The 11,440-nt window shown below is 46.3% G+C and overlaps 1 protein-coding gene across 1 annotated transcript in view; it reads right to left on the bottom strand.

Annotated features, from left to right (window-relative positions):
- The window catches only part of LOC121539724 (NHS-like protein 1), a 48,335-nt gene that overhangs the window by 25,587 nt on the left and 11,308 nt on the right, over positions 1–11,440 (bottom strand). The window contains exon 2 of the mRNA XM_045206109.1: positions 6,787–6,894. Within this exon, the coding sequence (XP_045062044.1) occupies positions 6,787–6,894 (108 nt within the window). The remainder of the gene's footprint in view (positions 1–6,786; positions 6,895–11,440) is intronic.

The raw sequence follows: 11,440 nt of genomic DNA, 5'->3' as shown, positions 1-11,440 counted from the left end.
GAGAAAAGAGAGAGAGTGAGAAAAGAGAGAGAGAGGAACAAAAGAGAGAGAGGGAGAAAAGAGAGAGAGAGGGAGAAAAAGAGAGGGGGAGGGAGAAAAGGAGAGGGGGAGGGAGAAAAAGAGAGAGAGAGGGAGAAAAAGAGAGAGAGGGAGAAAAAGAGAGGGGGAGGGAGAAAAGAGAGAAAGAGAAAAGAGAGAGAGAGAGAAAATAGAGAGAGAGGGAGAAAAGAGACAGGGGGAGAAAAAGAGAGAGAGGAAGAAAAGAGAGAGAGGGAGAAAAGAGAGAGAGAGGGAGAAAAGAGGGAGTGAGGGAGAAAAGAGAGAGAAAGGGAGAAAAGAGAGAGAGAGGAAGAAAAGAGAGAGAGGGAGAAAAGAGAGAGAGGGATAAAAGAGAGAGAGGTTGAGAAAAAGAGAGGGGGAGAAAAGAGAGAGAGGAAGAGAAAAAGAGAGGGGGAGGGAGTAAAAGAGAGAGGGGGAGAAAAGAGAGCGAAACAAATGAGAGAGAGAGGGAGAAAAGAGAGAGAGGGGGAGAAAAAGAGAGGGGGAGGGAGAAACAAGAGAGAGGGAGAAAAGAGAGAGAGGGAGAAAAGAGATAGAGGTGGAGAAAAAGAGAGGGGGAGGGAGTAAAAGAGAGAGGGGGAGAAAAGAGAGAGTGGGAGAAAAGAGAGAGAGGGAGAAAAGAGAGATAGGGAGAAAAGAGAGAGAGTGAGAAAAGAGAGAGAGAGGAAGAAAAGAGAGAGAGGGAGAAAAGAGAGAGAGAGGGAGAAAAAGAGAGGGGGAGGGAGAAAATGAGAGGGGGAGGGAGAAAAAGAGAGAGAGAGGGAGAAAAAGAGAGAGAGGGAGAAAAAGAGAGGGGGAGGGAGAAAAGAGAGAAAGAGAAAAGAGAGAGAGAGAGAAAATAGAGAGAGAGGGAGAAAAGAGACAGGGGGAGAAAAAGAGAGAGAGGGAGAAAAGAGAGAGAGAGGAAGAAAAGAGAGAGAGGGAGAAAAGAGAGAGAGAGGGAGAAAAGAGGGAGTGAGGGAGAAAAGAGAGAGAGAGGGAGAAAAGAGAGAGAGAGGAAGAAAAGAGAGAGAGGGAGAAAAGAGAGAGAGGGATAAAAGAGAGAGAGGTTGAGAAAAAGAGAGGGGGAGAAAAGAGAGAGAGGGGGAGAAAAAGACAGGGGGAGGGAGTAAAAGAGAGAGGGGGAGAAAAGAGAGTGAAACAAATGAGAGAGAGAGGGAGAAAAGAGAGAGAGGGGGAGAAAAAGAGAGGGGGAGGGAGAAACAAGAGAGAGGGAGAAAAGAGAGAGAGGGAGAAAAGAGATAGAGGTGGAGAAAAAGAGAGGGGGAGGGAGTAAAAGAGAGAGGGGGAGAAAAGAGAGAGTGGGAGAAATAGAGAGAGAGAGGGAGAAAAGAGAGAGAGGGAGAAAAAGAGAGGGGGTGAAACGAGAGAGAGGGAGAAAAGAGAGAGATAGGGAGAAAAGAGAGCGAAATAAAGGAGAGAGAGAGGGAGAAAAGAGAGAGAGGGAGAAAATAGAGAGAGGGAGAAAAATAGAGAGAGGGAGAAAAATAGAGAGAGGGAGAAAAAGAGAGAGGGAGAAAAGAGAGAGAGAGAGAGGGAGAAAAAGAGAGGGGGAGGGAGAAAAGGAGAGGGAGATGGAGAAAAGAGAGAGAGAGAGAGAGGGAGAAAAGAGAGGGAGAGGGAGAAAAGAGAGAGAGAGGGAGAAAGGAGAGGGAGGGAGAAAAGAGAGAGAGGGAGAAAAGAGAGAGAGAGAGAGAGAGAGAGTGTGTGTGTGTGTGTGTGTGTGTGTGTGTGTGTGTGTGTGTGTGTGTGTGTGTGTGTGTGTGTGTGTGTGTGTGTGTGTGTGTGTGTGTGTGTGTGGCCAGTCTAAGGCCAGTGGCTCAGTGTGTCAAGATCACACGCTACTGACCAAAAAGCACTTTAAACCTTCTTACAGAAAGACCCTGGCACCGTTTTCTCCAGAGCCAACCACACATTCTCCTGCCAGTACAGTCCAGAGATGTCTTATTCCAAACACACACACACACACATGGGCCACCTGCTGCTACCATGACAAGCAGGGCACAGGGTCAAAGAAAAGGAGCAGGTCTTAAAAAGAGAGGAGCTTTGCCTGTGTGTGCGCGCGTGTGTGTGTGTGTGTGTCTGTGTGCGTGCGTGTGGGTGTGTGTGTGTGTGTGTGCGACAATCTGTCTCTATGGTAAATATTTGATTCATCATAATCCTCATTTTTATAATGAGAGAAGCCTGTCCTTGCAAAACATCTGTCTCTGTACAAGGGAAGATCAGATACACTTCTAGAACACTGCACTGCATACAATAACAGACGGCTGTTATTCCCCGGTGTGCATGGTAGAACCCTGCATGGGCATGAATTTTAAGCCCAAGCCCTACCCCTACCCGCGACGTTCAGGCACTACACTCTTACAAAAAAGGTGGAACCTTAAAGGGTTCTTCGGCTGTCCCAATAGGAGAACCCTTTTTGGTTCCAGGTAGAACCCTTTTGGGTTCCAGGCAGAACCCTTTTGGGTTCCATGTAGAACCCTCTGTGGAAAGGGATCTACATGGAACCCAAATGGGTTCTGCCTGGAAGCAAAATGGGTTCTTCAAAAGGTTATTCTATGGGAACAGCCAAAGAACCCTTTAAGGTTCCACCTTTTTTCTAAGAGTGTACCCTACCCAGGTCTGATTACTTCTGCCAAATTTAAGGCCCGGGCCCTGACCGAACCCAAAATCAAAAATAACTTCCTCTGTTAGCATCCATCAGCTGCTTGTCTGTCTGTCCCTCGCTCCCTGCGCTGCTCACACTGCATGCGGTTTGTGCATGGCTCTGCTTGTGTGAGTATCCATAGCAATGCCTCTGCTTGCTGTTCTGCTCAATGGCAAGACAGAGAGCAGTTAGCTGTACATTTAGCTACTTTTCGTCACTCCAAACTCAGACAAAATTCAAACCTCTTAGGACACCATGAGATGTACTTCACAGCAGACCACGAGCAAATGGCTCAGCTTCAAAATGTTAATGATGAATTTAGTGATACCCGAGCCCTACCTGTACCCTAGTTATTGATGAAAAAACTGGCCCTAACCCGATGTATAATGTCGGGGCCCCATTGGGCTCGGGTCAGGTAGCCAAGGGCGTAACTTTGTGTTGCATATTAGGGGGTCCAGGTCAATGGGTTCCTTCTAGGGGGGGTCCAGGGGCATGCCCCCCACCCCCCCCCCACCCCAGATATGTAGAAAAAAAATATTTAAAAAATGTTGTTTCTGGTGAATTTTGAGGAAGAAAATACATCCAAAACTTTACTGATAATTTGGTCAGTATATCCCAACCCCAACTGAAATACCAATCATTTCTGTATTACTTTAAACTGTTGGTCTAACTCTATCAGTTCAGAAAGTAAACAAGCTTGGCACTTTTTTTTGTATAACGTCGAGCAAGTCAGTTCTGGGGTGCGTTCATTTTGATTGAACGTTTTGCTATGTTACGTAACGTAACGTAACGACTTGTACTGAACAACATGTTTAGCCCAAAACTTTCTTCAACGTTCTTGAACAGACTTTTGAGGTAGCCTACGTTTGCGCCGTTTGGTGGGTGTGGCAGGGTGTGGCTTATTTGAAGTGCAGCGGTGAATTTTGAACTCACAACCCAACCCCTCCCCGCTAACCAGGGTTTGAGCCTATTAGCTATACAATTCTAAAGTTATATACAAGTTATATATAAGTGATATATAAGTTATACCCCTGAAAGGGGGGGAAATATGATACATTATTCACAGTGACACATAGCATCAGCGACAAAACAAAAAACGTATGCCATTTTTAGAACTGTATTGTTTGCGTGTTGATAGCATTTGAATGTCGGCCTATAGGGAAGATAGGCCATGTGGAGGTGTTCATATTGAAACATATCTTCTTTTTTTAAGTTCCTAACTTGTTTGATAAGATTAGTACAGATTTTCTCTGGGGACCCCACATGGGGCCCCGACCCCGAGTTTGGAAACCACTGTACTACCCTCTCTTTCTGTCTCCTCTGCTTCCTCCTGCATGCATTGCAGCCTGCCTCAGCCTCACCACTGAGCGCCACATCACTGTCTGTCTCAGAAGCCTACTCTCTGTAAAGCAACTTATTATGAGAACTTAGCAGGGGCGTAGGCATGGGTGGGCCTGGGTGGACACAGGCCCACCCACTGGGGAGCCAGGCCCTGCCAGGCCCAACCAATCAGATTGAGAGAAAAAACATTATTATTACAAAAAATACTCCTCATTATCACCTGTCGCCCAACTGATGCAGCATAGTGCCCATCTGTATTTGTTCTAGTCATTAGCTAGATCAGAGCTTCCCAAACTTTTTCTGTCATGGCCCCCTTTCATCATTTGGGCTGCATCTCAGTGCTAGGTGCGCCACTACAGACCCTGGTTCGATTCCTATCACAATCCGGCCGTGATTGGGAGTCCCATAGGAGCGGCGCACAATTGGCCCAGCGTCGTCCGGGTTTGGCCGGGGTAGGCCGTCATTGTAAATAATAATTTGTTCTTAACTGACGTGCCTAGTTAAATAAAGGTTAAATAATAATAATAAATAAAAATAATGGGGGAACATCATAAGCCCCCCCACCCCCATGCCCCCTAACCTCCCCACAAAAATATGGTATAAGAATACATTTGAGCTACAGAGGACCACTACTAGTCACCATACTGTAAATATATATATATTTAAGAATACTTTATATCACCCTAAGAATACTTTATATATATATAATATATATATATATATATATATATACAGTGGGGAGAACAAGTATTTGATACACTGCCGATTTTGCAGGTTTTCCTACTTACAAAGCATGTAGAGGTCTGTAATTTTTATCATAGGTACACTTCAACTGTGAGAGACGGAATCTAAAACAAAAATCCAGAAAATCACATTGTATGATTTTTAAGTAATTCATTTGCATTTTATTGCACATGCTTTATAAGTAGGAAAACCTGCAAAATCGGCAGTGTATCAAATACTTGTTCTCCCCACTGTATATATATATATATATATTACATATATATATATATATATATATATATATATATATATATATATATATATATATATTATCATATATATTATATATATAAATAAAGTATTCTTATGGTGATTATTAGGTTGCATAAACATGATGAGTGCTTTCCCCCCCCACAAGTTTAGCCTTCAAATTTGTTTTGTAAACATAAATAAGGAGGATAGGTTGCTGCTGCTGTTCAGAGTCTGTGAGACAGGCATGCTGCCTCTGACTGGGGAGAGAAACAGGCATGCTGCCTCTGACTGGGGAGAGAAACAGGCATGCTGCCACTGACTGGGGAGAGAAACAGGCATGCTGCCTCTGACTGGGGAGAGAAACAGGCATGCTGCCACTGACTGGGGAGAGAAACAGGCATGCTGCCTCTGACTGGGGAGAGAAACAGGCATGCTGCCTCTGACTGGGGAGAGAAACAGGCATGCTGCCTCTGACTGGGGAGAGAAACAGGCATGCTGCCTCTGACTGGGGAGAGAAACAGGCATGCTGCCTCTGACTGGGGAGAGAAACAGGCATGCTGCCTCTGACTGGGGAGATAAACAGGCATGCTATAAATATATAATAAATTGGTCATTTAGCAGACGCTCTTATCCAGAGCGACTTACAGGAGCAATTAGGGTTAAGTGCCTTGCTCAAGTGCACATCGACAGATTTTTCACCTAGTCGGCTCGGGGATTAGAACCAGCGACCTTTCGGTTACTGGCACAACGCTCTTAACCACTAAGCTACCTGCCGCCCTGCCTCTGACTGGGGAGATAAACAGGCATGCTGCCTCTGACTGGGGAGATAAACAGGCATGCTGCCTCTGACTGGGGAGAGAAACAGGCATGCTGCCTGAGGTTCCCTTGTTTCAAAGTTCATAATACCAGACTGTGCTGCCTACAGAATGAGTCTGTCTAGTCACTGATCCTGATGGATGTAGACTAATGTCGATTCAGACCTCTATATTAAGTACAGCTGTCTAATTCAGTTTCCCCCTTTCTTCCTGAAGTGTGTAGGCCCTACTCCTTCACTCCCCCTTTCTTCCTGTAGTGTGTAGGCCCTACTCCTTCACTCCCCCTTTCTTCCTGTACATTTACATTTACATTTTAGTCATTTAGCAGACGCTCTTATCCAGAGCGACTTACAGGAGCAATTAGGGTTAAGTGCCTTGCTCAAGGGCACATTTACGTCATTTAGCAGACGCTCTAGTCCAGAGCGACTCACAAATTGATGCATTCACCCTATAGCCAGTGGGATAACCACTTTACAATTTTGGGGGGTAGAAGGATTACTTTATCCTATCCCAGATAGTGTGTAGGCCCTGTAGTGTGTAGGCCCTACTCCTTCACTCCCCCTCTGGGATTTAAAAACATTGGCTAGAGAGACAGAGGGAGTTTAACACCATGTTTCTAACAGTCCATTCCATACCCAATGGGTTCAAACTGGTCATTTTAACAAAAATATTCAATGTGATGACGTTGACTCAACATGGAAAACCGATTGGATTTGCAAAAAGTCATCAAAGTAAAGGAAATGTTGGCTATTTTTTTTTTTTTTTTACACCCAACCTTTAACCTAAATCCAATGACATGGTCTACATTTTTGTTGATTTCATATTGAATACACGTTAGTTGACAATCAAATGTAAATAAACCAGACGTTAAACTGACTTCTTGTGAGGTCTTTAGGTAGATCCATCACCTACCACCTCTTACATGACCCCTCATCCCTTACCACTTACCTCTGAGAACAGTGCGGAGGTTGTCCACACAGGAGGGCCGTGTCTCCTGCTGAGGATTCTGGGAAGTGTAGTGTACTGACCACTTCCTGTCCTTGTCCAGACTGACCGCTAGAGAGAGACAGAGAGAGAGAGAGAGAGAGAGAGAGAGAGAGAGAGAGAGATTTATTTTATTTCAATACAACACTGACACATACACAGACACCCAGACACACACACACACACACACACACACACACACACACATGTACACACACACACACACACAGATTTCCTCCCAAATTACAAAAACATTTACATTGTGTGTGGGTGGTCTTAAACCTCTATGCAAAGCATGTGAGAAAGATTTGACCTGCAACTGTGTTGTAGTGTGTGTGTGTGTGTGTGTTAGTGTGTGTGTGTGTGTGTGTGTTAGTGTGTGTTAGTGTGTGTGAAAACAAACATCCTTATAATGACCTCTAACATACTGACTGACTGTGTTTTAACCCTGGTCGTCTGCACACCACAGCACTATGCTGTCCCGCTGAGCTAAAGCCTTTGCCCTGAGAACTAACGCGAGTCTTACATTCAAGTGGTTGGCAAGGTTCTCATCGCAAAATAACCACTGTGACACAATTCTGTTTCTCCCACTCCTCTCCTCTCCCCCTCTCTCAGCGCAAGTCAAGGTGACCTGGGGAGAGACACTGAGTATTGGGGCCGTGCACACACACCGTTTAACACACATGCACACGCACCCATGGATCACTCACACAGACTAGACCTGTAATGGTCCTATAATGGCGCCAGAGGGGATGGCTCTTAACCAACCGTGCTATTTTTGTTTGTTTTTCGCATTGTTTGTAACTTTATTACCTCGACTAACCAGTGCCCTCGCACATTGACTCTGTACCGGTACCCCCTGTATCTACTGTTATTTTACTGCTGCTCTTTAATTATTTGTTACTTTTATTTCTTAATTTTTTTAGGTATTCTTTCTTAAAACTGCATTGTTGGTTAAGGGCTTGTAAGTGAGCATTTCACTGTAAGGTCTACACCTGTTGTATTCGGCACATGTGACAAATACAATTGGATTTGATATGATGCATGCACACACATACACACACACACACATACACACACACACACATACACACACACACATACACACACACATATACACACACACACACACATACACACACACACACATACACACACACACACACACACACACATACACACACACACATACACACACACATACACACACACACACACACACACACACACACACACACACACACACACACACACACACACACACACACACACACATACACACACACACACATACACACACACATACACACACACACACACACATACACACCCACACATACACACATCTAGCATCTTCTTTACATGTTGTCCTGGAGCTACCCTGGAACAGCGAGGTCACTCTTTCAGTATGACAGAAGTTAAGTTGAGTAATTCAGATTCAAGGATATACATCTCACAAACTCTGGCACACTCCCTCCTCACACACCAGCTTATCACCCCCTCACACAGACACCCCCCTCACTCACACAGAAACCCCATCACTCACACATACCACCCCCTCACATAGACACCCTCTCACTCACACAGACACCCCCTCACTCACACAGACACCCCCTCACTCACACAGACACCCTCTCACTCACACAGAAACCCCATCACTCACACATACTACCCCCTCACACAGACACCCCCTCACTCACACAGACACCCCCCTTCACTCACACAGACACCCCCCTTCACTCACACAGACACCTCCTCACTCACACAGACACCCCCCTCACTCACACACCCCTGCCAGAGAATAGTCAGCAAGTGTCTTACTGCTGTTGAAGTACTTCAGGACAGATTTGAGAGCCAAGCTGATGAACACCATGACTGAGGCTGAGGTGTGTGTGTGTGTGTGTGTGTGTTATCCCTCCCCAGCGATGGATAAAACGACTCCCGGTCGCTCCTCCATTAGATATGTGGCGAGAAGAAAGGATGAGGAGGATTGGAGGATATGCTGCCACACGACTCACACTGCACCAGTCTTCTCCTCCTTCCTCCCTCCCTTTCTCTCCCTTCTCCTCTCTCAGTGACAAATGCGCCCACCCTCATCCCTCCCTGTCTCACACACACACACACACACACACACCTCTTGTGTTATAATGGGGTGCAGCAGTTTTAAACTCAATGGAACTCTGCCAGCTCAGTATAGAGCCTACCTTTCTATATTACCTCTCTCTCTCTCCTCCTCTCTCTCTCTCTCTCTCTCCACCTCCTCCCTTGCCTCTCACCTCTCCCTCTCTCCCTCTCTCCCTCTCTCCCTCTCTCCCCCTCTCTCTCTCTCTCTCTCTCTCTCTCTCTCTCTCTCTCTCTCTCTCTCTCTCTCTATCTATCTCTCTCTCTCCTCTCTCTCTCTCTCTCTCTCTCTCTCCTCTCTCCCTCTCTCTCTCCTCCTCTCCCTCTCTTCTCCTCTCCCTCTCTCTCTCCTCCTCTCCCTCTCTCTCCTCCTCTCCCTCTCTCTTTCTCTCTCCTCCTCTCCTCTCCTCTCCTCTCTCTCTCTCTCTCTCTCTCTCTCTCTCTCTCTCTCTCTCTCTCTCTCTCTCTCTCTCTCTCTCTCTCTCTCTCTCTCTCTCTCTCTCTCTCTCTCTCTCTCTCTCTCTCTCTCTCTCTCTCTCTCTCTCTCTCTCTCTCTCTCTCTCTAGGGGCAACATTGAACGCTGTTACCTTCAAGTAGGTTTCGGTTTTGTAAGGGCGTTGAGGACGGGGATCGTGGACAGGCGTAAGCATCTGTCTCTGATTCCAAAGGTTGTACTTTCGAATCCAGCGATAGAAAGTTGTTTTTGATAATTTTGTTTAAAGCCTATCCCAAACCTTACCCCTTACCTTAACTATTCAGAGTTAATGCCGTGAGCATTTGGAGTTAACCCTGAACTTAACCTTAAACAATTGACGTTTTGACAAAATTTGATGTTCAGAACAACTTCGAAATTTGACGTTTGAGGAACATGGATGAGCGTCTAATTCTGATTTGAGACTATGAGAGCTGGTAGCATCTTCAGATACATTAGACGCACACAAGCATGTACACACACACACACACACACACACACATTGTTAATTGAATTCTTTCTGACATTTTTTGCTGTTGATTAATTGTGTACTTATTTGACATTTTACTGCATTTAGGAGGAGCTGGTAACACAAGCATTTCTCTGCACCTGCTGTAACAGCTGCTAAACGCGACCAATAAACTTTGATTTGATTAGATTTTATTTGATACACACACACACCTCCAGCCAAGCTTAAGTGTGTCAGTTCCTGTAACTAGGCCACCGGTTTTTAATCATGTTATAAATGTGTTCACTTCCTGGGAAGAGGCTAGAGTAATTTTTAGAATTACAGAAATGTTCTGCATGCAATAACCCACAATAGAGTGGCCTAGCGAAGGATATACTGCTTCCCCGAGACCAGGCCCAAATCCCTGTCATTCGTGTGAAAAAAAGACGGAGATACCGGGGTTGTGAGAATTAGTCGGCGAGTGGGTAAACCGCCGCTACCATCCGTCCTATTGGCCAACGGGATATCACTGGAATATAAACTGGATGATCTACGATCTCGACCGTCCTACCAACGGGACATTAAAAACTGTAATATATTATATGGGTTCACCGAGTCGTGGCTGAACGATGACACGGATAATATGGATCTGTCTGGGTTTTCCAACAGCTACGTCTGGTCAGACGAGGGGCGGGGGGTGTGTGTCTATTTGTCAATAACAGCTGGTGCGCGATGTTGTCACGACTTCCGCCGAGGCTGCCTCCCCTCCTTGTTCGGGCAGGTTTCGGCGTTCGTCGTCACCGGCTTACTAGCTGCTGCCGATCCATTTATCATCACTCCACTTGTCTTGTCTAATTAATCACACACACCTGGTCCTTATCCCCAATTAGTCATTGTAGAAGCGTTTCCTCTGCTTCCTTGATTGTTTGTAGTGAGCTGTGTGTAGCTTGGTTGAGCTACCCTTACCTTGTTGTTGCCAGGGTAGTATTTTCCCCTGTGCCTGAGTTTTGTTGTCGCATGCTTGCGCATCTGTTTATTGACGGAATAAACTTTTTGAATGCGTATTACTCTCCTGAGCCTGACTCCTTCTATCACACACATCACATAATCACCCACCCGCTATGGAGTCAGCGGGAGAAGAGCGCATGCCTGGATGCTGGCCAGCTTGGGGGAAGTGATGGATCGCGTTCTTCAGGTCGTCCAACGCCTGGAGAGGAGCAGACCCGATCTGTCGAGACCAGCTGGCCAACCGGATCCAGCCACCTACACCCCAGCACCAGAAGGGATCCAGATATCCCGACCACGTGTGTTTGAGGGGACAGCGGCGCTGTGCCAGGGATTCCTCCTCCAATTGGAGCTTTACTTCGCCAGCATCAGGCCGGCACCATCGGAGTGGGAGAAGGTGTCCGTCCTCGTTTCCTGCCTCTGTGGGAAAGCCTTGGAGTGGGCCAGCGCGGTGTGGAACGAAGGAGGAGCCGCGTTGGAGGACTACAGGGAGTTCGCTCGCCTCTTTCGGGCAGTATTCGACCACTCGCCCAAGGGTTGAGAGGCGGGTGAGCGACTGGTCCACCTGAGG

The sequence above is a fragment of the Coregonus clupeaformis genome, chromosome 21 (genome assembly GCF_020615455.1).
Source record: "Coregonus clupeaformis isolate EN_2021a chromosome 21, ASM2061545v1, whole genome shotgun sequence".
Classification (NCBI taxonomy): domain Eukaryota; kingdom Metazoa; phylum Chordata; class Actinopteri; order Salmoniformes; family Salmonidae; genus Coregonus; species Coregonus clupeaformis.
Note: the sequence above shows the minus strand (reverse complement) of the source record. Positions and strands in the feature narration are given on the sequence as shown.